This window comes from Mus musculus, chromosome 3 (assembly GCF_000001635.26).
Source record: "Mus musculus strain C57BL/6J chromosome 3, GRCm38.p6 C57BL/6J".
NCBI classification, from domain to species: Eukaryota; Metazoa; Chordata; class Mammalia; order Rodentia; family Muridae; genus Mus; species Mus musculus.
Genome location: NC_000069.6, coordinates 122,827,177 through 122,853,638, shown reverse-complemented (window position 1 = coordinate 122,853,638; position 26,462 = coordinate 122,827,177). Strand labels below are relative to the sequence as shown.

General features: G+C 40.7%; 1 protein-coding gene and 1 long non-coding RNA gene across 4 annotated transcripts in view; one reads left to right on the top strand and one right to left on the bottom strand.

Moving 5' to 3' along the window:
- Positions 1–26,462, bottom strand: part of Pde5a (phosphodiesterase 5A, cGMP-specific) — a 130,217-nt gene that overhangs the window by 5,736 nt on the left and 98,019 nt on the right. For both annotated transcript variants that reach the window (NM_153422.2, XM_006501481.3), the window contains exons 15-20: positions 17,999–18,086; positions 13,997–14,097; positions 12,591–12,668; positions 10,531–10,594; positions 1,915–1,989; positions 1,018–1,101 (exon numbers count right to left, since the gene is read on the bottom strand). In NM_153422.2, coding sequence (NP_700471.2) covers positions 1,018–1,101; positions 1,915–1,989; positions 10,531–10,594; positions 12,591–12,668; positions 13,997–14,097; positions 17,999–18,086 — 490 coding nt within the window. The remainder of the gene's footprint in view (positions 1–1,017; positions 1,102–1,914; positions 1,990–10,530; positions 10,595–12,590; positions 12,669–13,996; positions 14,098–17,998; positions 18,087–26,462) is intronic.
- Gm34577 overlaps positions 3,080–26,462 on the top strand; it is a 36,224-nt gene continuing 12,841 nt past the window's right edge. For both annotated transcript variants that reach the window (XR_867614.2, XR_867615.2), the window contains exons 1-3: positions 3,080–3,699; positions 11,469–11,642; positions 15,970–16,097. This is a non-coding gene — a long non-coding RNA (predicted gene, 34577). The remainder of the gene's footprint in view (positions 3,700–11,468; positions 11,643–15,969; positions 16,098–26,462) is intronic.

Here is a 26,462-nt window from a genome sequence, read left to right as displayed (position 1 = left end):
GATGAAGATGTAATTCTTAACTACTTCTCAGCCATTCAAGTACCTTGTTGTCTGCTTCTGGCCATGATGATAATGGACTCTTAAACTATAAGCCAGCCCCAATTAAAAGTTTTCCTATATAAGAATTGCCTTGGTCATGGTCTCCCTTCACAGCCATAGAACACTGAATAAGGACAAAAAACCCTAGATTCTCAATTGGGGTCTACACTAACTATACATTTGGGGCAAATATTCTTTCTCTGCGGAAGATGGACTACACATTCAATTACTGAATCTGCAATGTCTGGATTGGAAAATTTTAGTTTTTGTCTGGTCTTATCCTTTTATGGTAACTCTAAGATAATTTCTCAAATAAATAAAACTGAAATCCATTTGAACTCTTTAGAAACAAAGACACCATCTTTCTGAACTGGGGTAATAAACATCTAAACATTGAATATTAGAAGAATCTTTTTGCTGGAAGAACAAAAGCTACCAAAAGCCAAGAAGTGAAACTGGCAGAGGGTGGGAATCGGAGCCTGTATTCCTGTAACCTCCTCCTTGAAAAAAGTCCTCAGAAAAATGTCCTTGATGTATCTAAGCCATAATATGACAGTGGAAAAAAAAAGAGTTGGGTGACGTATCTTTTTGTACTTAAGCTAAAATGAAACTTTAGCAGATTGTGCTAATACAGAGTATGCAGGAAATATCCCCTGGAGAACAGCACCATCGTGTGCCTCTTAGCATCTCCTAAATTAATATGTCAGTGTCCAGCACACCCTAGGCACTCCACAGATATGTATACATGGAATGAGTCAATGCCTTTGTGAAATAGCAAATATACATTGTAGCCCTTGTTCTGTACAGACATCAGATTCGTCAGCGAAAAAGAAACAATAACAGTGATAATTATTATTATTTTTTTTACTTAGAAGCAAAAAACATCTAGTGTCAATCTCTTTGATGCACTTCAGAGTCAATCCATAACATAATCTAACTTTAGCAATCTAGTATTTCTAGTATTTTCTCTGTAAATACCTCATACAGCTGCAAGCAGATGGCATCTATGAACCCAACTTGCATACTTGGGATTTTATTTTTCTTCTCTCTGTTCATTAGATCCTGAAAATACACACAAACAGATCTACATTTATTCAAAGTACACAGGAAAGATTGGCTGTAGAGATGAATCGGTGGTTAGCTTAAGGGGTGCAAACATATGTAAATACATACATACAATACAGACATATACATATATACATGCATACATATACATGTATATGTATATATTTCCAACCCCACAAAGAAAAGGAAGTAACTAAAACATAAATGGTTTGAGAAGAATCCTTCTCTCCCATTTGAGAGGCATACATTTATATTAAAAGGCTGCTATGCAAACACTCTTAAAGTCACTGTTCCCTTATGGAAATTTATCCTCACAGAATAGTAAGGAAGATCAATGGAGCTGTTTATCACTGTGCTGTTTGTAATGATGAACATGGCAAATATTACAGCAATTAAGTTGTGGTTGCATTTATTTCATGTAATTATGGTTCATATACGCCTAAGATACTATTAGAATAAAAGTGCGTTATTATATTAAAGTTGAGAAAAGAAACCACAAGAAAATACGGGGCACGGTGTGTAAGCAACGTTCGTCTTCCTAGCTTGCTTTTGTAATCAGTGTGTATAATTCTAAAATGAGAGAAAGTATTACATAGTAAACTGGAGGAAAAATGTCATAGAAGTGTTAAGAAGCGGTATAAACTTTAGCCAAGGGTGGTCACATGCTTGTCACACCAGCACTAAGAGTCTGAGGCCAAAGCATTGGTGATGGAGAGCTGACTGATGCACACAGTAAGAACCTGTCTCTAAAACAAGCATCTAATTTTAAAATGTTGTGAAGAGTTCCTACCAACAAAGCAGGGGACTTACAGCCGGCTCCATGTTAAGTTCTTTTCTCTCTCTGTCTCCTTGATCAAAGAATTCAGCTGCCACGAGTTCTGCTATCTGAAACACACAGGAGAGTGAGAGTTATGGGATAAAGCAGATCGTCTTTCCGGACAGAGTTTGGGTGAAGATAATGAAATGTAGCGAACCCCTTGTTCCCATCACATTAGCAGCATGAGGATGAGACAGTAATGAGAAACAGAAACAATACTGCATTTGCTTTAACCACAAAATCCCAATCCCATGATCCTCTGAAACCAAGAAAAAGAAATGTGCTTCAGTTTTGTCAGACAATGACAAGACTGTGCCCACCTGTATGAATAACCAGCGACCAACTTATTGAGCAACCATTGTTTTTTTATTTTAAAAATAGCGAAGAATTCCTTAAGAATCTTAGACAATGTGTTTCGATCCTATCTACCCTCCACTCCTTCCCTAACTCCTCCCAGATCCACCCCTCCTCCCCACTTCCTATCTTCTTTTGAAAAAAAACTTTTTTAATTTTTGAATTTATAAATATAATTATAGCATTTTCCTCTCCTGTTTCCTCCTTCTAAGCATCTCTATATACCCTTCCTTGCTTGTATTCAAATTCACAACCTTTTTTTCCCATTGTTAGAACGTGGTGTGTGTGTGTGTGTGTGTGTGTGTGTGTGTGTGTGTGTGTGCACGCACGCATGCGCATGCATATTGTTGTTCCACCTATAGGGTTGCAGACCCCTTTGGTATTGGACAATCAACTAGTGTGCTGGAGAAGATGGTTTCTCCTTCCTCCACCATTCTTTAGTTCTCTGCAATCTTTGCAAAGGGTTGAGGCCTTGTGAGTTTTCCCCAACCATGTTATCATGTCTATTGGCACCGTCCTTGTTCAGCTAACATTTGGGCAGTCAGGTTGATGAGACTTTATGGATATAGCTTCTGGCAGTCCTAGGAGTCAAAGGTCACAGCAAACTTCGTGTCTTAAGCACCTGTTTATAAAAGGTGTGTGAAAAACACCACCAGATACTGTATTGAAACTGGTGGACAGGTCTTTAAAGTTTCTTGTAATCTCTCTTTTGACCTTCTCTTGTAATTTCTGTTGTTGATGAATATTGGTTTGTTTATCTTACAGTTTCTCAGAGTCTGGGTTCTGTAGGCCACATTCTTTTCTTTTTTTTTTTTCAATTTTTTATTAGATATTTTCTTCATTTACATTTCAAATGCTATCCCGAAAGTCCCCTATCCCCCCGCCCTGCTCCCCAACCCACCCACTCCCGATTCTTGGCCCCAGCATTCCCCTGTACTGGGGCATATGATCTTCATATGACCAAGGGCCTAATGTGAAGCCCCCATTTTTAGAATGGCAATTCTAACCATATAGAAGGCAGCTGAGGTGCAAAGAAACAGAACTCTCCTCTCTGACTTAACTACTCACCTGCTATCGGGTCCCCAAAGCATCACTATCTGCCACTGTCACCTGAAGTGCCACCAGGTCTGCGGATCATATGATCCAAGTGGTAAAGCGGCCTGTACAGCAGCCTGGACCTGTTGAAGAGCCTTCTCCTGTTCCAGACCCCACTCGAAGCTAGCAGCTTTCCTTGTCACTTAGTATATGGGCCAAAGTCACACACCTAAGTGAGGAATATGCTGTCTCCAGAATCCAAATAGGCCTAGTAAATGTTGTGCTTATTTCTTAGCAGCAGGACGGGCCAGTGCAACAGCTTATCCTTCACCTTAGAAGGCATATCTCTCCATGCCTCATAATACTGGACTCCTAGAAACTTCACTGAGGTAGGTCTTTGGATTTTGATTGGATTCATTTTCCATCCTCTGATATGCATATGTGCTACCAATAAATCTAAAGTGGTTGCTACCTCCTGCTCTTTACCCAGTCAGCAGATTGTCAACAATAGAGTGGATCGCTGGTGATATTTTCTGGAAGAGACAGATGATCAAGGTCCTGATAATTTTTTTTTTTAATTTCATGAGCATTGGTGTATGTCTGCGTGAGGGTGTTGGAACTGGAGTTACAGACAGTTGTGAGCTACCATGTGGGTGGTAGGAATCGAACTCAGGTCCTCTGGAAGAACAACCAGTACTCTTAACCACTGATCTATCTCTTTAGTCCGTGACACTTTAAAAACAACAACAACAACAACCCCAAACTGTGTGAGTTTCCATATTAAACATTGAACTTCCACTCACTGGACTTATATCAATAATCTCAACCTGATCTAATTTATGTTTCTTCTACCATTATCCCACACCCATTAAATCCATTCCCACATGTATTCTCCAGACTTCTGTAGAAGTGAATTAGCAAACTCATTAAGCTCCTCTGTGGTATGGTATAGCTTCTCATGGACTACACTTTCTACATCCCCTATAGGAGCCTATAGGCTCTATAGGTCTAGAGGCAACTAGTGGTAGGCCCTGAGAGACATCAATATTGTCTTGCCTGGCATCTCCTACACAGAAAGTCACTGCTGGTTCAATAGGCAAAGAAGGATTAATTCCCCCAGGCGATGGCAGAAAGGGCAATATTTTTGCAGGAGGTCAGGATAAGGATACATCCTCTGCTAGGGGTGACAAGACTGCTTCCTCTGGTGAGAAACCCTTCAGAATCTGAGAGCTCAGAGTCCGCAGCCTCAGTAGGGACTTCCTACACGCTGCTTTCCCAAGCTGAAGGATCCAATTCCTTACCAATCAAAGCCCTTCCTGAACTGGTAACACCTTCTGAGGTTGGGACTTGAATTTTCATTGTGATCCAGCCATTCTTATAAATGTGGGATTCGGTTTGATTTTTTCAAAAGTTGAGCTCTATGGCTGCTGGAGAGAAGGCTCTTTGCCAGGGCACACTTAGAAGCCTTTACACTGTTTATACACATCTGCCATTGCACCGCAGAGTTCGTGGTTTTCCACTGTCACTGTATACTGAGACACCAGAAGTTGGTTAATTTTTATCAGGAAGCTCAATTTTTTTTTTTCCTTTTGTGAATAAATCCAGAGGTGTTAGGAGCAACCACATGGCACTGTTATTTTCCTTATTTTTCTACAAATTGTGAAAAGTTTTATGCATGGAGTCAGTAAATTCCTTGCTCTTCCCCAGTAGGCCAATCAGAGTAAGGAAATGTATTTATCTCAGCACATTCCTCAAATACTTCATACCGTGGACTTTCAGTGCTCTGCAAACTTCTAGGAGGCTCCAGCGACTATAGGTGCCAGCAAGCTGGAAAGACTGCTCCAGAAAATTTTTAAAAATTCATCCTTATACTTTATTTTCTATAGAGTCACTCCTGGCATATTATAATCTATACTAGTCAGGTTTTCTTGAAGAAATGGAGCTGATGGAATATATATATATATATATATATATATATATATATATATATATATGTGTGTGTGTGTGTGTGTGTGTGTGTGTGTGTGTGTGTGTGTGTGTGTGTTACATTTAAATGGCATTTATTAGAGTGGCTTTCAGACAGGCTGTGGCACAAATAGTCTAACAGTGGCTGCTTTCCAAGAATCCTTGTTCAGTTCACAAGGCTGGGTGCCTCATCTGATCTTTGGTTTGTGTTGGAATACTGAAGAAGTAAGTTGCAATGCCAGTGAAGGGAAGCCTCAGCAGTAGGAGAGATGAACTTGCCAGCCAGAGTAATGGGCATGCCGGCAAAAAGGCAAAAGCTTCCTTTTCCCATGTCCTGTTCTCTGGTCTGCCACCAGAAGGTATAGCCCAGATTCACAGCATGCTTTCTGACATCAAATGATTCAAACGTAGGGTAAACCTTCCAACCTCAAATGATCGGATTAAGAGAATCCTGTAAAGGTGTGCCCAGCTCCTTAGGATTTAGTTGACTCTAGGTGCAGTCAAGTTGACAGCCAAGGCTAGCCATCACATACAGAGTCTGGCTAACTTTTCTATGTCATGTTTTTAATTTTAAAATATTTATTATAAAAGTTTTAATTATAAGAAGTCTTTTTATCATGATTTTGTTTTAAAAGTAGGTCTATAGATTTGGGCAATTGCTGTTTCAAGGACTTGGGAAAGAGTGCTTGCTTAACATGTTCAAGGCCTGGATTTCATGTTGGGCACCAAAAATTAATCAAATTAATTAATGAAATTATTGCTTTTTATTTAAAGATTTTTTTTTATGTGTGCATTGTGTGCAGTGGGTATAAACTCCTGGAACTAGAGTTAGAGACAGTTCTGAGCTGCCTGATATAGGTTCTAGGATGAAACCTAGTCTCTAAAAGTGTCTTAACTGCCAAGCTATCTCTCCTGTCTAGAAATTACAGTATTAATATCACCAAAAATAAATTAGTCTTTCTCAGAGTATTGATGTTGTTTTTATCTAACATGAGTATATCTATTTTTACTTCCATACTCAATTTGTTTTAAGATTTTCATGTATTTGTCTGTCTGTCTGTCTGTCTATCTATCTATCTATCTATCTATCTATCTATCTATCTATCTATCTATGTATCTATCTATGTGTATGCATGCATGTGCTAAGATATACATTTTGAGGTCAGAATATAACTTTCAAGAAGAAAAAAAAATCCCACAGATTTAAGAAATTTATGTCTTCTAAAACAGTTCTACAGAAGGTACTAGAAGGAATATTTAAGTGTGAAGATAAAATTAAACACTCTCAAATGGATGCAAGGAATAAATATTCAAGTAGAGTTAACCAAAAGAGGCATTTAAAAGCTACACCATAACAAAATAATAAGAATTAATAAACTCTGTTCACTAATAACTTGAAATTAATAGTCTTGGTTCCTTGATTAAAAAGGCACAACACAAAGTAAAAGATTGGATTAGAGAAAAGTAGCCCTTCTTTACATTGCCTTTGAGAAACACTCCTCACTATCAAGGATATCACCATGCGGGCAGGGATGGAAAAACTTAGTCCAAACAAATAGAACTAAGAAATGAGCAGGCATAGACTTCAAACCAAGACTAGTCAGAAAAGCTAAGGCTTCATATGTACTAAAGGAAAAAATTTACCAAGAGGATATTACAATTCTAAACATTTACATGCCAAACACATGGAAATCTAACTTCATAAAAGAATCATTACTAGAGTTAACATCACAGGTTGACCCGGGACAGTGACCGTGGGTGATTTTAATACACTCACCAACAAACAGGTCATTTAGAGAGAAATTAAAACAGAGAAGCTTTACAGTCAAATGATATTGTGATGGTTTGAATATGCTTGGCCCTGGGAGTGGCACTATTTGGAGATGTGGCCTTATTGGAGTAGGTGTGGCCTTGTTGGAGGAAGTGTGGAACTGTGGGTGTGGGCTCCTTGTCCTAGCTGCCTGGAAGCCAGTCTTCTAGCTACCTTCAGATGAAGATGTAGAACTCTCAGCTCCTCCTGCACCATGCCTGCCTGGATGCTGCCATGCTCCTGCTTTGATGATAAAGGACTGAACCTCTGAACTTGTAAGTCAGCCCCAATTAAATGTTGTCCTCATAAGGGTTGCTTTGGCCATGGTGTCTGTTCACAGCAGTAAAACCCTAATTAAGACAGACATCATAAATCAGGAAGAGACATTTACAGAACATTAGTCCCAAACACCAAAGTGTACACGTTCTTCACAGCAGCCCATGGAACTTTCCCCAAAGCTGACCACACATTAGGACACTCAGTGTGTCTTTAAAAATATAGCTAAAGTTAAATGACATCCTTCATCTTCTTTGACCATAAAATAATAAAGCTATAGATCAACAAAATGGGAAATAGTATTCAAACTCACAGAAACTAGAAACACACCACTGAATGACAATTAGGTCAAGGAGGAATCAAAGGAAACTGAAAACTTCCTACAACCGAATGCAAAGGCAAATGCAATATACTGAAGTCCATGGGAAACCACAAGTCCAGAGCCAAGTAAGTTTACAGCATTAAATGTCTACAGAGAAAACAAACAAAACTCAAACCAAATAAACAAACATACAGGAAAAAAACAGACATTTCATAGCAACAACTTAATTATGCACCTGAAATTTTTAGAAAAAAATAACAATAGCATCAAAAAGAGTGGGAAGAAATGATCACACCCAAGGATGAGATGAATGAAATAAAATGAAATAATGAAATGAAAAACTTTAAAATAGAATACAAAGACTCAGTGAAATGAAGAGTTGGTTCTAAAAACAAACAAACAAAAACTCAACACATGATTAACCTTTAGCCAAATTAACCCAAAACCCAAGAGGATCAAATGCATGAAATTAGAGAATAAGAGAATAATAAAGCTATAGCTGAGTGGTTAAGAGCACCAGCTGCTCTTGCAGAGAACACATTTGGTTCCCAGCACCCACGTGATGGCTAAGAGCCACCTGCAATGCCAGTTCTAAAAGACCTAAGACCCTCTTCTGACTCCAGGGTCACCAGGGAAGCACATGGTACATGTATACCAGCAACTCACTCAGACACATAAAATAATTCTAATTTTAAAGTAGGAAAAAAAAACCAATTAAAAATGAAAAGGGAGACAACAAACACTGAGAAAATTCAGAGAATCCTAAGCCTATACATAAATAGGTTATAACATCCAATGAGATAAGAGTAGTAATTAAAAAAGAAAAATCTCCCAACTAAAAGAAGACCCGAGCTGTATGGATTTAGAAAAGGATTCTACCATATACTCAAAGAAGAACAGACAGTAATACTCTCAAATTATTCTGTAAAATATAAGCTGAAAGTTTTTTCCATTTTTTAAAAATAAAGCCAGTATTACTTTGATACCAACACTAAACAAACACTTGACCACAGCAACAAATTATATATGATGAACATAGATGTAAAAACGCTCAATAAAATGCTTGCAAACCCAATTCAAAAACACGTAAAAAGATTATCCACCACGAACAAGCTAGCTTCATCCATATGATGCAGGGATGGTTTGGCATACATTAATGAATGAATGTAATCCACCATGGAAGTAGACTCGAGTATAGAAACCACATGGACATCTTATTTGCACAAAAGACCTTTAACAAATTATAATATACCTGCATGAACATGTCCTGAAGGAGCTAGAGATAGGCGGAACATAAACAACGCAATAAAGCAACTGACAGCAAACCCGCAGCCAACATCATTCTTTTTTTTTTTAACTTTCTTTTCTTTTTTTATTTATTACGTATTTTCCTCAATGACATTTCCAATGCTATCCCAAAAGTCCCCCATACCCTCCCCCCTACTTCCCTACCCACCCATTCCCATTTTTTGGCCCTGGCGTTCCCCTGTACAGGGGCATATACAGTTTGCATGTCCAATGGGCCTCTCTTTCCAGTGATGGCCGACTAGGCCATCTTTTGATACATATGTAGCTAGAGTCAAGAGCTCCGGGGTACTGGTTAGTTCATAATGTTGTTGCACCTACAGGGTTGCAGATCTCTTTAGCTCCTTGGATACTTTCTCTAGCTCCTCCATTGGGGGCCCTGTGATCCATCCAATAGCTGACTGTGAGCATCCACTTATGTGTTTGCTAGGCCCTGGCCTAGTCTCACAAGAGACAGCTATATCTGGGTCCTTTCAGCAAAATCTTGCTAGTGTATGCAATGGTGTCAGCAGCCAACATCATTCTAAATGGAGAGAAGCTCAAGGAATTTCCACTAAAATTAGGAATACGACTAGGATATCTGCTTTCTTCACTGCCATCAAATACAGAGCCTGAGGTCTTAAGTAGAGCAATAAAACAGAAGGGGGAGGAGACGGAAACGGGAATGTAAATGAGAAAGGAAGAAGCTAAAGAATTTTTATTTACAGACGATGTGCTTCCATACATGGAAAAGCCTAATGGCTCTAACAGAAAACTCTTATAGTTGATGAATACATTCAGCAAACTAGCAGTATACAAAATTAACACACAAAACCAGTACTTTCCCTTCATACAAACAGCGAACATACCAAGAAATGAATGAGTGAAATACTTACATAATAAAAATCTTAAGACACTGAATAAAGAAATGGAAGCTGATATCAGAAGATAGAGCTCATGAATTGGTAGGATTAATATTGGGGGAATGGCCACCTACCAAAAGAAGTCAATAGATTGAACACAATCGCCATCCAAATTCCAACAGTATTCTTCACAGAAATTTGAAAAAAAAATAAACTTCATATGGAAACAAAATAAAACAAAAACCTCAGCATAGTTAAAGTAATCTTAAACAACCCAAGAACTGCAGAGCTGTCCCCATTCTTGATTTTTAAGTTATGATTTGATGGGGTGTGGGTCAGGATCCACCCCAAGCTGGCCGCTGAACCTGGCAGTGTTTCTCACTTACTCCTGGAGGAGAGGCATGGAAGAATAAGAATTCTAAGGGTGCTCAACGCTGCTTCTTGAGACAAACACCAGTGCCCCTGAGACATCACACTCTTCACCACAGCTGAAGTGGCAGAGGTGGTAGCAACGACCATGTATGCATTTTGTATGAAGCAGTGTCACTTAATCATTAAAACTCTCGATGAGTTATGTGCCTCTGTCTTATACATAAAGGAATTAAAGTCTATTTATTTCCAAAGATACCTTTAAGTGAAGAGATTTTTTTTTCTGACTTTGACTTTTTAGCTTGGCTTTGATCACTACTGAGGAACATACCCGTTGTTGAATAGGCCAGGGTTTAGTAATCGCAGAGAGGTCGCAGGCTGTCATCAGCATTGCTCTGTTAAGGGAGAAAGAAACCCCCAAATCTTGTGAATATTTATCCTCAGTAAGTTGTTACTGGTTATAAAAAAGACTTCAATTAAAACCTGCTTAACAAGAGAACACTCAAAATTTGAAGACCAAAGAACAAACAGTATTTATTTGGCTGTTGTGACTACAATATATAGCTTCCCTGTTTTGGTTGCCCTGGGAGTTGCTGAAGTTGGTCCTTGGGGGTAAATCTTGCCTGCTATCATTGGTTTTTCCACATTGATAGTGAGATGAAATCATCCGGGTTTACCAGAAGGATAACATCACACATCTTAATAAGGACAGTCCTGGATTATGGTGGGTCACCTGAATTCACTTATCACCTGCAGGGCTTTCTATGTGACAACTTTTGCATGGTAGGGCAGTATATGCCGGAAAGTCTTTTTCTGTTATGTGGTTAGACTTTCTCTGGTGATAGCAGTGGGAACTACCCAGTCCCTTGGCTATAACAATGTGCCTTGGAATAAAACAACACAGAGGTAAAAATTACCTTTGGGGGTGGGTGGGGAGGTTCTCATATATTTTGAGAGGATCTCGAATTTTCTGTGTAGCCAAGATGACCTTCAGTTTCTGATCCATGACCAAAGTTCTGGGATTACAGGTGTGCCCATCATACCTGTTTTATATACTTTTAGGGATTTGAACCCAAGCTTTGTGGACATTACAAAAGCCTTCTAGCAGCTGAGCCTACATCCCTAAGCCCAATGTCTGACTGCAGTACAGTCTTTCCCCCGAGTCATATTCAAATGCCTAATGGTCCCTTTACGTTGTTGAAAGACATAAGCAAAAAGGCTATTCTTGCAAGACAAACAATTGAGGTAAAGTATCCTTTGTTCCCCTAGAGATATTCCACCTGAAGCACAGGCTCTACCTGCTCAAGGCTAATGTTGTCGCGATCTCTACAATACTAACTCTACCAAAGGACTGAGCCATTTGGAGGTATTTTTAATTATGGGTGGAACCCACTGTCATGATGGATTTCAGCTGTGCTTGCTGGTATAGCCTGCCTACCAAAGGTGAGAAACCATAGGACCTTGATTACAAACTTCTCTGTGACAGAGAAAACTAGCTCAAACTTGGAGCTTTGTGGCATTTCTCTCTTTGTTATTATTGAGTGCATACTAGTCACAGGAGCAGGCCTGTGCATGTCTAAGGCACTATTCTGAAAGATGGGTTGATGTTAAGGAAAACATGACTATATGAAATAGGCAGCCCCATGTTTATATGTTGTTTCCTTTTAATTTGCATATTTGCTTTGCAGACTAAGCAATCCCAATCTTTTTTTTTTTTTTAAATGTCGACATTGGCATTGTAGCAACACTATCTGTAATCTGCGGGACCATTAGTTATTGACTGTCGTTTTGTTGTGTTTTATTTTATTGTTTAAGACAGTGCCTCAGAATTTATATCTCTGGGTGGCATTGAACTTGTGATAATCATTTTCCTTCATCCTTCCAAGTGCAGGGACTATTGTGCCTTCCTGGTTCAGTTTTCCTGATATAAGTTATTGCCAAGGTAAAGACAGAGGCAAGTAGCAGAAGAGCTATCATCTGCAGCTAGAAGAAAGGAATTTGTGTACTGAGGTGGAAACATGGACCCCTTGGCGGGTCCACTGGAAAGCACTGCTGTGCTGTGGCCCAAGAGCAATGACATTAGCAGCCACCATCTTGTTCTCACAACCTATAGGTTGTTAATATTTCCTTTTCCATTCCAAAGAATGGGAGACATGAAGCAAAACACTAATCTTGAGCCACAAATGTTCCACTTCCTTACAGTGTCAGTCTTCAGCAAGGCAACTGTCAGTTTCCTTCCTTGCCAATGACCACATTCAACTTTTCATATTCCACTTGGGAGCAGTTGACAACCTCAAAAGTCATTATACATAACAAATGATCCCAATTAATGACTGCTCAGAGAAAATTAACCAGGCAGACAAGCTTTTGTGGACAGTAAAGCCAACTTACAGAAACAACTCCTTTTGAAGAGGATCTTCAAAACTGAATTGATTTTTTCGTATAAGTTCAAAAAATTCTCCTCGTCTCCTTTAAAAAAAATTAGGAAAACATGGTGATTACAGTGAGTCCTCCTGCTCTTCTCCCCTATGAGACTCATGGAGCACACATTGAGGAAAATCTCTCTTGTCCCCATCTCAGAACCCAACATCAAAGCTTCATCCACACTCAGCATCCTGCCTTCCTGATCCTGGCTTACTTACAATGGAAACTTTTTAAAAAATGTCACATTGTTTGTAACTCCAGATCAAAAATAATGGCAATTTCATCTCAGGGATATTTCTTATTTAAACATTTTAGTTATTTAATTAATTTTTAAATTATTTAATTATATAATTTATTTTATTTTTAAAACATAGAATAGTGTGAGTTAAAATGTGTTGGCAAGAATAATTTAAGATATCTGAAGTACATGGGGGTAAGAGGGTCAAAGGTCTCTAATTCAGCCACATCTTGCTGCAGATTAAAAGGAGGCCAGTGAAGATGAGACATGCTTTGAAAGCAAGGAGCAAGTTTTAGACACTGTTTCCTGTCATTCCACAGACGTAAGGGTCATCAGTGTCTGGGAAAGACCTCCTTTGTACCCAGCATCATCAGGCATCTTGAGAAACAAGGCCAAACAAAAGATAAACATCCATGATGAAATGGACTGTGTATGATCAACTATCAAAGTTCCACACAGAGAGGAGCAGCTCACGTGACATAATAATGGGAAGCCTCTGCAGACTGTGATGTTTCTCAAGTTCTTTGTGATTTGATCATCTGTGCTCTGAAATTACCTTTGAACAACCTGAACTTTGCTCTATTTTCTTCTGGCCTGATTCCCTTTAAACTGATCCAAATTTCAACGAAGCACACACACATACATTTGTAGACAGTGAGCGGTGGATGTGTGTGTGTGTGTGTGTGTGTGTGTGTGTGTGTGTTGTAGTCATTTAATTTCCACGTCAACATTCACAGTTCTACATTCGTCCACGAAAGTCAAATAAAAAGAAACTCGGATCACTTTCAGTGTTCTTTGCCTGCCCCCTTTGGCTTGGTGGTCATATCAAAGAATCATGAATGGGCAGAGATTGGCATGTGAGGGAAAGGAGGAAAATAGGTAGCCTTTGGAACCCACCATGATGACTCAAGGCAGTTTCAGAGACACAGCCATAGCAGAGCATCATGCATAGACTTGGGCTACCATTTGTAGCTATACAAGTGCCAAGGAGTAGGCTCCTTTGACTGCCTGTTTTTAAAATCTACCAGTCTGGTTACAGCTGTGTCAGGGCGCTGGCTTCTCTACAGACTTCCCAGTGCGGACAGGAAAACGTCTTCAAGACTTACTTCAGAGGGCATCACTTCTTAAAACTTACTTAATGTACAGTGCTAGGTCTGTGGCTAAAATTGCTTGCTTGATTATTTTCAGTGTGGTCTTATATTCGTCAATGGAGAGGCCACTGAGAATCTGGTTGCCCTTTATATAAAAAGAAAAACATTGTTAGTGCTCTGCCCACGGGAGCTGCTGTGAAGAACAAACTCTGAAGCTCTACCCGTATAACTTAAACACATGCCTCGTACACTCAGCCTGCGTTTCTGAAGTATATGCAATGGAGTACTACTTTCCCTGTTCATTATCACCAGACACCACCCTGACAGGGAAGACAAAATCAGCTACATGACACTATCCCTGCCTCCATACATGTGTGTTTCAAACTCACCACCTCCTTGAGATTGAGTTGAAATATAAACACCAAATAAATATATCCTTTTCCTTTGGGCAAAATGAACTCAAGTTACATTAATGAATATGAAGAACAGAGTTGTGAAACTTTTAGATAATTGATTAGAGACACTCCTCTGTGGCTTCTGTAACAAACTTGGTGACACTGCTGGTTCATGTTTATAGACCTTAACCAGTACTAAGAGTTGTACGTGTTCCTGATGAACATGGCAATGTAGATGGTTAGCAGGCCTGAGCCAAAGGTGCTTTACTAGCTGGGAACCTAAGAAAGCATGGGCTCAAAGGTCTGCAAGGAACCCTTAAGGGGGAGTGAGTACTCCATATGCTGAGAGCAGGTGAGTCTCCCCCAAGGAAGAGCACAAGCACGCATGCGCGCATGTGTAATAACAATGAAAAAAAGAGGCCATGAATTTGAAAGAGAGCAAGGAGGGGTAAATAGGAGAGTTGGGAGGAAGGAAAAGAAAGAGGAAATGATGTAACTATATTACAACCCCTCCCACAAAGAGTAATAAAAATCATGCTAACTTTTCCTTGTAGGTCATGTTTCCATATTAGTAAAAAATATTCTTCTAAACAAGTGAGGGGGGCAATGGGGGTAACCCATGTCTATCTCACTGAAGGTTTTTGTTACATAACATCCTGTATTTTTGTCTGTAATTCAAGACAGAGTAGCTCTTTGATCTTGAACTAAATAAAGCACCAGCCACTCCAAATACATTCAAAATGTGTGTAAGCTGAATCAAAAGTCTTACTAAGTTTCAGAGCCAAGAAAGTACCCGGAGCTTTAGAAGTGAGATCTGGACGCAAAGACTGAAGTCAGGGAGCTGGAACTGATTTGCTCAGCTTGGGGGAAGGCTGGGGGCAAAGATAACGATTAGCGGGTAATGAGAGTCTGAAACTAACATGGACTAGAATAATGACCAGAATCTATAATTTCAACCACAATCATTATTCTAAAATATTTCATCATTTTAGATTTGGGCCAAAAGAAACTATTCAGAAAACTCCCGATGCCCTTACTTGTTTTCAAGATAAGACAATTTCCAGCAGAAATCAAAATGTCTTTTTTGATACTGCAGTCTCAGTTTTATTCCAAAGAGCAGAGTCTGCTAAATTTTTTTCTAAATTGGGCTTACGAAGATAGAATATATATAGACGGCTTTTATGACTTAAGCCGGCAAAATGTACAACCAGATTTCTTGTGTGTTATGCTAAGTAATAACATATGAAATAATAATTTATATATTATCTAACAAAAGAAGTATGATAGGAAAATATTTAATCCACCTTTCTAAAGATTAGTAATTTATTTCCTTTGGAACTGAACTTGAAATAAGACACCAACAGGACATTTTTAAGTTGGGTGTAGTAGTAAACTCCCATAATCCCTGCACTTGGGAGGTAGAGGCAGGAGGATTAGGGGGTCAAGACTAGCTTTCAGCTATTCAGGGAGATAGAGGACAGACTGGGATAGATGAGCCCACTTTTTTTTTTTTAAATCTACTTCCTCCCGTACCAAAGAAATAAATAAAAAGCCTTAGCTACAGAGCACTTTCCCAAGGAAAGCCCAGATGTTTCTACTCTAACATGCATATGTTTCTCCAGGCTCGATTTTGGAAAATTGTACACTAAAAATAACAAAGTTGATGGGAAACGTGGTGTTTGGGCAGATCGCTGAAGACCTGTGCTGCTTTGAATCAGAGTGCAAAGCCAACCACGAGAGGTTCTGGGAGGTGAGTTGACCCAGAAGGCCCCGAGGCTGCCTCTGAATGTATTGAAAGCTTACGAGAGCAACGGAAGAAAGAGCTGGGCTGTGAGGCATGAGACAATAACAGAGAGGCAGTGCCCCAGCCTCACGTAGCCCAGAAATGAGGGGACAATGACCTGCACTTCACTCTTCAAATACTTTCTTAGTGAATGCCAGGATTTAACTGTTCCTATAATAACTTGCATGTTATTCCCATAACACGACACGTTAAATGATGCCAGTCACCTATCAATGAGTTCGAGTTCGATGTTAACAGCAAATGGTATCAAGTCTCACATAAACTTTCATAGGAGGCAGCCAAACATGTTGTGTAACTTTCATTTTTAACAGGGTTGGGGGATCCAACCTAGTGCCTTAACACATGCAAAACACGCTCTACGCCTGAGCCGCACCCCAAGTTGACTGCTTCTTAGGTTTTTAGTCACACCAAGGTGTCAGGGAAGAGGTGAGAATTCCCCTTGCCTCAAGTAGGAAAGAGAGACCCCGTGTATGTCTTCTCTGTTCTGTGAGGAGGTGGGACTAGAAGGGATTTGTGTGATGCGTCCTGCCCAAGAAATCTAAAAGGAAGACCATATTGGCTGGCCAATTCTGTAGCTGTTGTGCGGTATCCCCACAATGAGGGTGCTCTGCAGAGGTGATGACATTACCATCACCCACCAGGCACAAAGAGTGGGACCCTGAGCAATGTCAGCCTGTTAAGAATGGCCAGACCCCTTTTCTTGCCTCTCTGCTTCCTTGTTCTCTGGCTGGAGAAGGGGGGGAACGACACAGAGGCATAGGAGTTAGAAGGAAGGAGTTAGAAGAAATGCAGAGTAAGGAGCAGGAGATGCAGGCGGAGGCAGCAAAGGAAGAAATTGGGCTCATAGTGCAACTATTATCCCTGAGTGGCCATTTTGGTTTGCAACATAAGAATGGTATATTATATGGCTGGCCCTAAAAATAGTGAACACGATGTGACTCCCTAGTTTTCCTCTAGCCAGGGAGAAAACTAGACTGAAGCCCAGCAAATGTGAAGACCTTATGATAAAATCTCCTCAGATCATGTATCATGCATCATGACTGTTCAATGTAATAGTGGAAAACTTTCTCTTTTTTTTTCTTACAAAATTAACACAGCTAGACAACAGATAATATGAACATGTTATTTGTTAATGTTATGTTTCTTAACTGTGTCTTTACTTAGCAAACTCATGTGTTTTCTTACATTTACAAATATTCACTTATTCAAGTTGTCCAATAGCTTTCTCGTTCCTTAACAAAATGGTTTGTGAACAGCTAGAAGCTCTAATAAAACAGAGACCGCTGGGATTACAGCTGCCTGGAAAATCTCCTGGTTAGCAGGCCCAGGCCTTAGGTTCAATCCTAGCATAACCAAAAAGAAAAAAAAGAAGAAGAAGAAGAAGAGGAGGAGGAGGAGGAGGAGGAGGAGGAGGAGGAGGAGGAGGAGGAGGAGGAGGAGGAGGAGGAGAAGAAGAAGAAGAAGAAGAAGAAGAAGAAGAAGAAGAAGAAGAAGAAGAAGAAGAAGAAGAAGAAGAAGAAGAAGAAGAAGAAGAAGAAACAGATACTGATCTTTATATACCACTCATTTGTTTAAAAAGTTAAGCAGCAGCCATAAAATACCAGTTCGGCTTCTAGTTTGGAGTAATTAAAGGCCAGTAATCAAATTTCCCTCATGGGCAACATTAGATCAGTTTTTTGCTGTCCAGAGACGTGAGGCTGTAGAATGTTTGGGCTAATCCTTCCTTACCCAAAAAGGAGTAGAGAATGTTCAAGAGTTTATGATGCTGGGAATAAGTCCAAAACCTAAAAATACAACTGCATGTATAAAGCTCTCTTGAAACTCACAACAATAAATGACATACTTACTGGGCTGTTTAGAATCATCAAGCACTGGTCAAAATGATGGTGTTCCATGATGGAGTGACAGTACAGCTGAGCCAGCGGGTGCTCGCTCCTGGAGTGATTATGTTGAAAGAAGAAAGGAAGAAAACGTTCCTAAACATGTTACTTCACCAATTCATTATTATTATTATCTGAAATTATCTCAAAAACAAACTAATAATTTTCTCCCCTGCTGAGGAGAGTGGGGGTAATAATCTCTCAGAAATAAATACTGACGTAAACTGTTTTCAAAGAATAAGGCTGCCCGTTTGTTTAAAGGGCAGTCTCACTGGTTTGAAATGTGAAAACACAGGATATGGGGAGTAAGGCCAGAGACTGCCAGCCCTAGGCACAGCCTTGTACTACCCCACAATAGCTGTTATTGTATTAGTTTTCAGGTTCAGCACTGCAACTGACTTAAAGTCTAGAACAAGTCCACGTTGCCCTTTCCTCTAGAAAGATGTTCAGAGAGTAGCTCATTCATGTGTCGTACATATGAGTAGCTCATTCCTACTGAGATGGAATTCACAAAGTCTGAACAATGGAAAGCAAGACAAAGGTGGGGACAGTATGGACATAGACTTGGAAAGGAGGCATGTGTGTGTGTGTGGTATGTGTATGTGTGTGTGTGTGTGTGTGTGTGGTGTGTATATGTGTGTATATGTGGTATATGTGTGTGGTGTGTGTGTGGTATGTATATGTGTGTGTTGTGTGTGTATGGTGTATGTGTGGTGTGGTGTGTGTGTGGTGTGATGTGTGTGTTATGTGTGTGTGTTGTGTGTGTGTGTTGTGTGTGTGTGTGAAGGGGGGTAGGAAAGCAGGAAGAGGAAGATGAGTCACAGGGTTGTTTGAGTGCAGGACAGCCCGCAAGCTTTCTAAGCTGAACTTGGGAGAAGCATTGAAGACTTCCTGCTGGGTAAATTGAGGGGGAAGGGTATTCATTGCACTGTTTACTGTATGTGTGGGACAGTAGTCACAAAAGGACTTGAATGCACGACAGGAAGCCTTCCACTTCATTTCTCATGACCGTCACGTGAAAAGTAACGCTTGGCTTCCAACTCCTTCTTTAAGAGACAAGAGGCTCCTGGAACTTGTTGCTCTTAAAATGTATAGGAATGGGGCTCGAGGCCCCATGGTTGTGCTAAAAATATGAACACTTTGCTATTTCCTCACTAGTGTATTGTTTTCCATTTTATTTGTTCATTAAAAAAAAAAGAGCTACTCAAGAACTAACAAGATGCCCTGAAAAAAAATTGGTTGTTAGAGTGAAAACCAGGCAGATGCTTGTGGGAAACACAGCTGCAGATGAAGACTAGAGAGCGGGTGACATTGCCTGCTCTTATTTAAAGGGTCACCCATCTTGCCGATTTAATGCTCCTATTAGCATAACCTGACCAAGTCCTCCTATACTGCTTGCTCTTCTCAGGATCTGCCTCCACTTCATGATCTGCACTTGTGGATCCGGAGCTGTGCTTAACATAAGAAGTTGAGCAGTGAACCGAATTGCATCAGCAGATTTGTTGAAAGGGTTTGCTGGGATGTGTGGACTACCTGGGGTCAGTTGGGGCACTGCGGGCGGGTGAACTTGGAACGGCTCAAGTAAGGGTACCTCAGATAAAGAGGTGGCAGCCAGAAGGAAGTGGGGGAAGAGTTATCTGCTAAGTGTCCTGGAGTTGTATCACATGGGAGCAGGCAGGGACATGTCCGGCAATGAGAACAGGCTAAGATAAAGAGGGCAGATAACCTCTCTTCTGAACCTTTCCACGGACTCTCTGTTCTTCGCTGTTCTCCCATATATTTTTTATATTTTTTATTAGGTATTTTCCTCATTTATATTTCCAATGCTATCCCAGAAGTCCCCCATACCCTCCCCCCCACTCCCCTATCCACCCACAACCACTTGTTGGCCCTGGTGTTGCCCTGTACTAGGGCATATAAAGTTTGCAAGTCCAATGGGCCTCTCTTTCCAGTGATGGCCGACTAGGCCATCTTTTGATATGTATGCAGCTAGAGTCAAGAGCTCCGGGGTACTGGTTAGTTCATAATGTTGTTCCACCTATAGAGTTGCAGATCCCTTTAGCTCCTTGGGTAATATCTCTAGCTCCTCCATTGGGGGCCCTGTGATCCATCCAATAGCTGACTGTGATCATCCACTTCTGTGTTTGCTAGGCCCCAGCATAGTCTCACAAGAGACAGCTATATCTGGGTCCTTTCAGCAAAATCTTAGTGTATGCAATGGTGTCAGCGTTTGGAAGCTGATTATGGGATGGATCCCTGGATATGGCAGTCTCTAGATGGTCCATCCTTTCGTCACAGCTCCAAACTTTGTCTCTGTAACTCCTTCCATGGGTGTTTTGTTCCCAATTCTAAGAAGGGGCAAAGTGTCCACACTTTGATCTTCATTCTTCTTGAGTTTCATGCGTTTAGCAAATTGTATCTTATATCTTGGATATCCTAAGTTTCTGGGCTAATATCTACTTATCAGCGAGTACATATTGTGTGAGTTCCTTTGTGATTGGGTTACCTCACTCAGGATGATGCCCTCCAGGTCCATCCATTTGGCTAGGAATTTCATAAATTCATTCTTTTAAATAGCTGAGTAGTACTCCATTGTGTAAATGTACCACATTTTCTGTATCCATTCCTCTGTTGAGGGGCATCTGGGTTCTTTCTAGCTTCTGGCTATTATAAATAAGGCTGCTATGAACATAGTGGAGCATGTGTCCTTCTTACCGGTTGGGACATCTTCTGGATATATGCCCAGGAGAGGTATTGCGGGATCCTCTGGAAGTACTATGTCAATTTTCTGAGGAACCGCCAGACTGATTTCCAGAGTGGTTGTACAAGCTTCCAATCCCATCAACAATGGAGGAGTGTTCCTCTTTCTCTACATCCTCGCCAGCATCTGCTGTCACCTGAATTTTTGATCTTAGCCATTCTGACTGGTGTGAGATGGAATCTCAGGGTTGTTTTGATTTGCATTTCCCTGATGATTAAGGATGCTGAACATTTTTTCAGGTGCTTCTCTGCCATTCGGTATTCCTCAGGTGAGAATTCTTTGTTCAGCTCTGAGCCCCATTTTTTAATGGGGTTATTTGATTTTCTGGAGTCCACCTTCTTGAGTTCTTTATACATATATATTGGATATTAGTCCCCTATCTGATTTAGGATAGGTAAAGATCCTTTCCCAATCTGTTGGTGGTCTTTTTGTCTTATTGACGGTGTCTTTTGCCTTGCAGAAGCTTTGCAACTTTATGAGGTCCCATTTATCGATTCTCGATCTTATAGCACAAGCCATTGCTGTTCTGTTCAGGAATTTTTCCCCTGTACCCATATCTTCGAGGCTTTTCCCTACTTTCTCCTCTATAAGTTTCAGTGTCTCTGGTTTTATGTGGAGTTCCTTAATCCACTTAGATTTGACCTTAGTACAAGGAGATAGGAATGGATCAATTCCCATTCTTCTACATGATAACCGCCAGTTGTGCCAGCACCATTTGTTGAAAATGCTGTCTTTTTTTCCACTGGATGGTTTTAGCTCCCTTGTCAAAGAGCAAGTGACCATAGGTGTGTGGGTTCATCTCTGGGTCTTCAATTCTGTTCCATTGGTCTACTTGTCTATCGCTATACCAGTACCATGCAGTTTTTATCACAATTGCTCTGTAGTACAGCTTTAGGTCAGGCATGGTGATTCCACCAGAGGTTCTTTTATCCTTGAGAAGAGTTTTTGCTATCCTATGTTTTTTGTTATTCCAGATGAATCTGCCGATTGCCCTTTCTAATTCGTTGAAGAATTGAGCTGGAATTTTGATGGGGATTGCATTGAATCTGTAGATTGCTTTTGGCAAGATAGCCATTTTTACTAAATTGATTCTGCTGATCCATGAGCATGGGAGATCTTTCCATCTTCTGAGATCTTCTTTAATTTCTTTCTTCAGAGACTTGAAGTTCTTATCATACAGATCTTTGACTTCCTTAGTTAGAGTCACGCCAAGGTATTTTTATATTATTTGTGACTATTGAGAAGGGTGTTGTTTCTCTAATTTCTTTCTCAGCCTGTTTATCCTTTGTGTACAGAAAGGCCATTGACTTGTTTGAGTTAATTTTATATCCAGCTACTTCACCGAAGCTGTTTACCAGGCTTAGGAGTTCTCTGGTGGAGTTTTTAGGGTCACTTATATATACTATCATATCATCTGCAAAAAGTGATATTTTGACTTCTTCCTTTCCAATTTGTATCCCCTTGATCTCCTTTTGTTGTCTAATTGCTCTGGCTAGGACTTCAAGTACAATGTTGAATAGGTAGGGAGAGAGTGGACAGCCTTGTCTAGTCCCTGATTTTAGTGGGATTACTTCCAGCTTCTCACCATTTACTTTGATGTTGGCTATTGGTTTGCTGTAGATTGCTTTTATCATGTTCAGGTATGGGCCTTGAATTCCTGATCTTTCCAAGACTTTTAACATGAATGGGTGTTGGATTTTGTCAAATGCTTTCTCCTCATCTAACGAGATGATCATGTGGTTTTTGTCTTTGAGTTTGTTCATATACTGGATTACATTGATGGATTTCCGTATATTGAACCATCCCTGCATCCCTGGGATGAAACCTACTTGGTCAGGATGGATGATTGTTTTGATGTCTTCTTGGATTTGGTTAGCGAGAACTTTATTGAGGATTTTTGCATTGATATTCATAAGGGAAATTGGTCTGAAGTTCTCTATCTTTGTTGGGTCTTTTTGTGGTTTAGGTATCAGTGTAATTGTGGCTTCATAGAATGAGTTGGGTAGAGTTCCTTCTGTTTCTATTTTGTGGAATAGTTTGTGAAGAACTGGGATTAGATCTTCTTTGAAGGTCTGATAGAACTCTGCACTAAACCCATCTGGTCCTGGGCTTTTTTTGGTTGGGAGACTATTAATGACTGCTTCTATTTCTTTAGGGGATATAGGACTGCTTAGATCATTAATCTGATCTTGATTTAACTTTGGTACCTGGTATCTGTCTAGAAACTTGTCCATTTCATCCAGGTTCTCCAGTTTTGTTGAATATAGCCTTTTGTAGAAGGATCTGATAGTGTTTTGGATTTCTTCAGGATCTATTGTTATGTCTCCCTTTTCATTTCTGATTTTGTTAATTAGGATGCTTTCCCTGTGCCCTCTAGTGAGTGTTCTCCCATATTGAGGCCAACTTTACTAGCATGGCGGGCACCTCCCCCATCCACATCAGGCATAGTAAAAGGGAAAGCTTTTAGGTGTCTGTTATTCTCACTTATACAAGAAGGAAAGAGCAGAAAATCAGGGTGTTACACTAGGGCCACTGAGGCTGGAGGAGCTTTAGTTAGAGGCCAGTCTAAGACACAAAGTGGGAACCTGTTCTGGAACCTATCAGCCAAACTAACCAACTGACTCACATATACGTAAGACACACAACTTGAAATAGAAGCTAGAGGCTACACCCCTAGTTTAGTATCTGATGTATTCAGATGGGGTTAGTTGCTTATAAATCTCTCACCACACCAGACTGTAAACCTTTGGAATCTGCTGACAGCTGTTTTCCCTAGTGAGAATAGTTTCCATTTATCAAGAGCCTGTGACATGGCAGGCATTGTGCTACCTGGTTTATTATTATTGTACCTCACTGTATAAGCACTGAATCAGAACCCTCACACCCACCGCTTCTTTCAGCTACTAATGCTGTGTTTCCTTTGTTCTTTAACAGACTTGATGGTGGTGCCAATCAGAAAGCTCTCTACCTTGTCCTGGCCCACCCTGGCTACCTCTCATCTGACCCCACAGCTGGTGGTTCCCACAGGAGTGAACTGCGCTCACCCTGTCCAGTGTAGGGAAAGGAGGCCTGGGACCCACCTTTGACTAAGGGGTGAGGGGACTTCCTGCCTTCTGCCTTAAAGCTGAGTAGCTCCAGGTTCCCTTCTATGGTTCCTCCAAATCACCTCTGGCAGAATTGAGTACCAGGTGCTCAAATATGTGCATATTGGCATACTACCTCTCTCCCTTCTTCACTGCAGGCCTTTCTTCCTGCTGGGGGGGGGGGGTCATAGTCACTAATAAACTACACATACACTAATTTTTATTTCAAACCAGGGTTTCAAATCAACCTAGGCTGCGACTGTTATAAATGAGCATTTCTGCATGTGATTTTGATGACCAAATGTTCAGATAGAGTACGTCTATCTGTCAATGATGATATGAGTGACAGTCTGGGCTTCAAGTATTTCCTCTCCTTGCCTTGCACTGTCCTGGTGTCTCTGGGCCCTACATAGTGTTTACTCACTGACCTAGTTAGGAGCTGCTCCAGGAAATGCAATTAGGTAGATATAGCACAAACCCGTTGGAACTTTAAATGCACTTCACATATTTAGGTGAGGCAGAAGGAACTGCTTCATATTAGAGAGGATTTTTGACTTGTGAGACAGACAGATGCCAAAATGTGTTTGTCTCTACTTACATTCTAAAAATACAAATTCATAAATCAAGCAATGGGTGAAAATATCTCAGATTTCCTGTTTATAAAAGAAGAAGAAGAAGAAGGAGGAGGAGGAGGAGGAGGAGGAGGAGGAGGAGGAGGAGGAGGAGGAGGAGGAGGAGAATCTCGAACCCAATGTCTTCATGTCGCCTCTATTTAAGGCCACATCAGAAGGTCCTATGGAAACCACTGCCACTGTGGAATTCTATTTCCACGCTGACGTCAGTGAGCATTACTGGACTGGCATACTTGCTCCTCATTTTCTTGTCTTGCACAGTCTTTGGTCTTACAAAGCCTTAGAAATTGATGCAAAACATGTCCTGTGAGATAAAGCAGCATTGTCACCCAGGCTGCTGCCACCATGTTCTTGACTCTGCCTGTCACGTGTGCAGGACCCAGGGTTGGAATCTCCGCAGCTTTTAACCTATGGCCCGGCTCCTTCACACTCGGCACGTTCAGCATTGTTGTTCCAGTTTTTCAGACTAGAAGTCATGATTTTTTTCCTCCCCACCCTTGATACACATAACTCTCTTCCCATCAGTTAATTAGCATCTTTCCTTTGGCCTCTTCCCCTCTACTCTGTGACTGGCGGTTTATAACTGGCTTCTTGAGGCAGTCTTCTAATTGAGCTCTGTGGTTCTAATTTCAACCTATCTATCATGTGGCTCAGGCTGTGACTTCTTCCCAGGAAATGTTCTTGTTGCTATGGCAACAGTTCCTTTTTACAAATCCTATCAATTTTACTACATGCTGTTTGGTGCTACACCCCCTTCCTGGAAGGGATCTTGCGGGTCTTCCTGCCTGTCCATTTTCTTGCTGGTCTACCACTACTGTCCTGTGAGGTGCCTACTTCACAGCATCCTGGAATGTCTTTGTCCTTTTCCTGAAAATCCATCCCCATTTCGGCATCTAGCTTTAGTCTCATTTTCTCTATGAAGAGTGGAGATGGACCATACATACTTTGCTTGGCCAACCTCCTTCTCTTATGTACACTTGAAGTCCACTGCATCAGATGACTCTCAGGACGTGGTAGATAATTTCTGTCACTGTCATTTCAAGGGTCAGGAACTACACTGTCTATGTCACTAGCAAAGAACCAAAGCTCTAGCAAATATTCATTATGCATAAGTCCAACATGTAGCACAGTTTTTGATGAATCATTTTATAGTCATTGGATTTGAAACTAAGCAAATAAACGCGCGTGCGAATCCTATGGTACGGACCACAGGTTTGATGCAGAAACTTTTTCTCTATGTAATACAAGTTTATAGCTTTAAAAAAAAAAAAAAGCGAATGTTTGCACTTTAGCTACTGTGTTCTAACTGCCCACTCATTTTGTCTTATTGTTTTGAGGCAGCATCTCATGTTCTCAGGCTAGCCTCACCCATGCTGAGGCAGCATCTCACGTTCTCAGGCTAGCCTCACCCGTGCTGTGTAACTGAGGCTAATCTTGAGCATCATCTGATTACCCTGCCTCTCTCTCCCGAGTGGATCACCAAGTCTAGTTTACATCGTGCTAAGGGTCAGACCCAGAACTCCATGCACGCTTATGCAAGCACTCTAGCCACTGAACTACGACCACAGTCTATGTTCATGTTCATATCTGTCCGAGAGAATTCCTCCTTCCCGTCCATCAAGAAAGGGTACGTGGAAGCAGTGCCCTTAAATAGATCACGGGATACCAGTGGGATTCCTCGGCAATTTCAGTCTTCCTACTAAAGGAAGGAAGCAAGGAGCCAACAGTGGTCCAAGGGAGTGGCCTCCTACCCAAGAAAAGCCTTACCTCAAAGTAGCTTCCCCAAAGTCATTTCGGAAGAAGCAGGAAGATTCAGCTTCCCAGAGGAAGATGTCACTTTCCCATTCCCTTACCAATGAATACCCCCTTCTCTCTGGTTAGCTGCGCTTACTTCTGTACCTTCCTTTTGTATTTTTTATTATGTGTCACTTCGGACATCTTGTGGGGTCTGGTAC